Genomic DNA, 1,101 nt, shown 5'->3' with positions numbered 1-1,101 from the left:
CGATTCCCGAACTCTTTTTCGCGCACCTTTCGAGATGGACATAAACGATGCAAGTTCCATCTTGGAATACGGTTCGCCCATCTCTGTTATGACCTTCTTGAATGAATGGAATGCGCTATCTTTGTCGTATATGTTATACTGATAGACTTCGTCGGCCAACAAAAACAGGTGATGTTTATGGGCGAAGCGAATGACATTTTCGATGTTCTTGCGAGTCAATACTTGGCCGGTCGGATTACCGGGATTGATCACCACCAGCACACGAGGATTACATGTATCCTTGACCTTTCTTAATGCTCGTTCCAGCTCGCCGACTTCTAGCGACCATTTGTTGTCCTCATCCAGATAGTATCCAATCTGAGCGAGACCAAACTCCGCCAGAGTCGCCGAGTATAGAGGATACTGAGGAATTGGGATCAACACGCCGGATGGTTTGTCGTCGATCCTTTCGTTGAATAGATTCAGGAATGACTGGGAAAAAATTATACATGCATGAGATAAAAGAAGACAAAGTATAGCATTCCCTACTCAAAATAATCATGTCACAAAGTTGATCAATAATTAATTACAATGAAATCATGTAATTAAGACAGATAAATCACATAACGAATTGTTTCAAATCAGTATGTGATTTTTAAAAATCACGTTATTTGAAAAATCACATGACATTAGAAATAATTTCATCCATTATGTGATTTTATAGTTACCAAATTTTGAAAAATTGAATTATAGAAATAGAGAAGAAAAAACGTATCATCATGTGACTTTTCAAATAACGTCATTTAAATAAATCACATAATGATTTGGAACAATTCGTTACGTAATTTACTTGTCTTAATTACATGATTTCGTTATACAACTTTGTGATGTGATTTTTTTTAGTAGGGTTAACAGCTGTCCAAATTATCAGTCTGTCCAAAATACCAAAGTTTAAAATACCAATTTCAATTTTGTATAACGTGCATCGTGTATGTAAAAATGATTGATCTAAGATATAAATATGTATTATTCGTATAAAATACTATTCATTATTATGATAGAAGAAATAAACTAGGAAAGTAACGTTGCAACATGTAACTTTGTGTTTACGGAGTAGCGTAG

The 1,101-nt window shown here is 34.9% G+C and overlaps 1 protein-coding gene across 1 annotated transcript; it reads right to left on the bottom strand.

Annotated features, from left to right (window-relative positions):
- Positions 1-26: 26 nt before the first annotated feature.
- LOC108761020 (alanine aminotransferase 1-like) lies at positions 27-471 on the bottom strand (the record flags this gene model as incomplete). Its single annotated transcript, XM_018507334.1, has 1 exon — positions 27-471. A coding segment is annotated over one exon (445 nt), but the record flags the coding sequence as incomplete, so codon positions are not given.
- Between the last annotated feature and the right edge of the window lie 630 nt (positions 472-1,101).

The sequence above is a fragment of the Trachymyrmex cornetzi genome, unplaced genomic scaffold, assembly GCF_001594075.2.
Source record: "Trachymyrmex cornetzi isolate Tcor2-1 unplaced genomic scaffold, Tcor1.1 scaffold2364, whole genome shotgun sequence".
Classification (NCBI taxonomy): Eukaryota; Metazoa; Arthropoda; class Insecta; order Hymenoptera; family Formicidae; genus Trachymyrmex; species Trachymyrmex cornetzi.
Note: the sequence above shows the minus strand (reverse complement) of the source record. Positions and strands in the feature narration are given on the sequence as shown.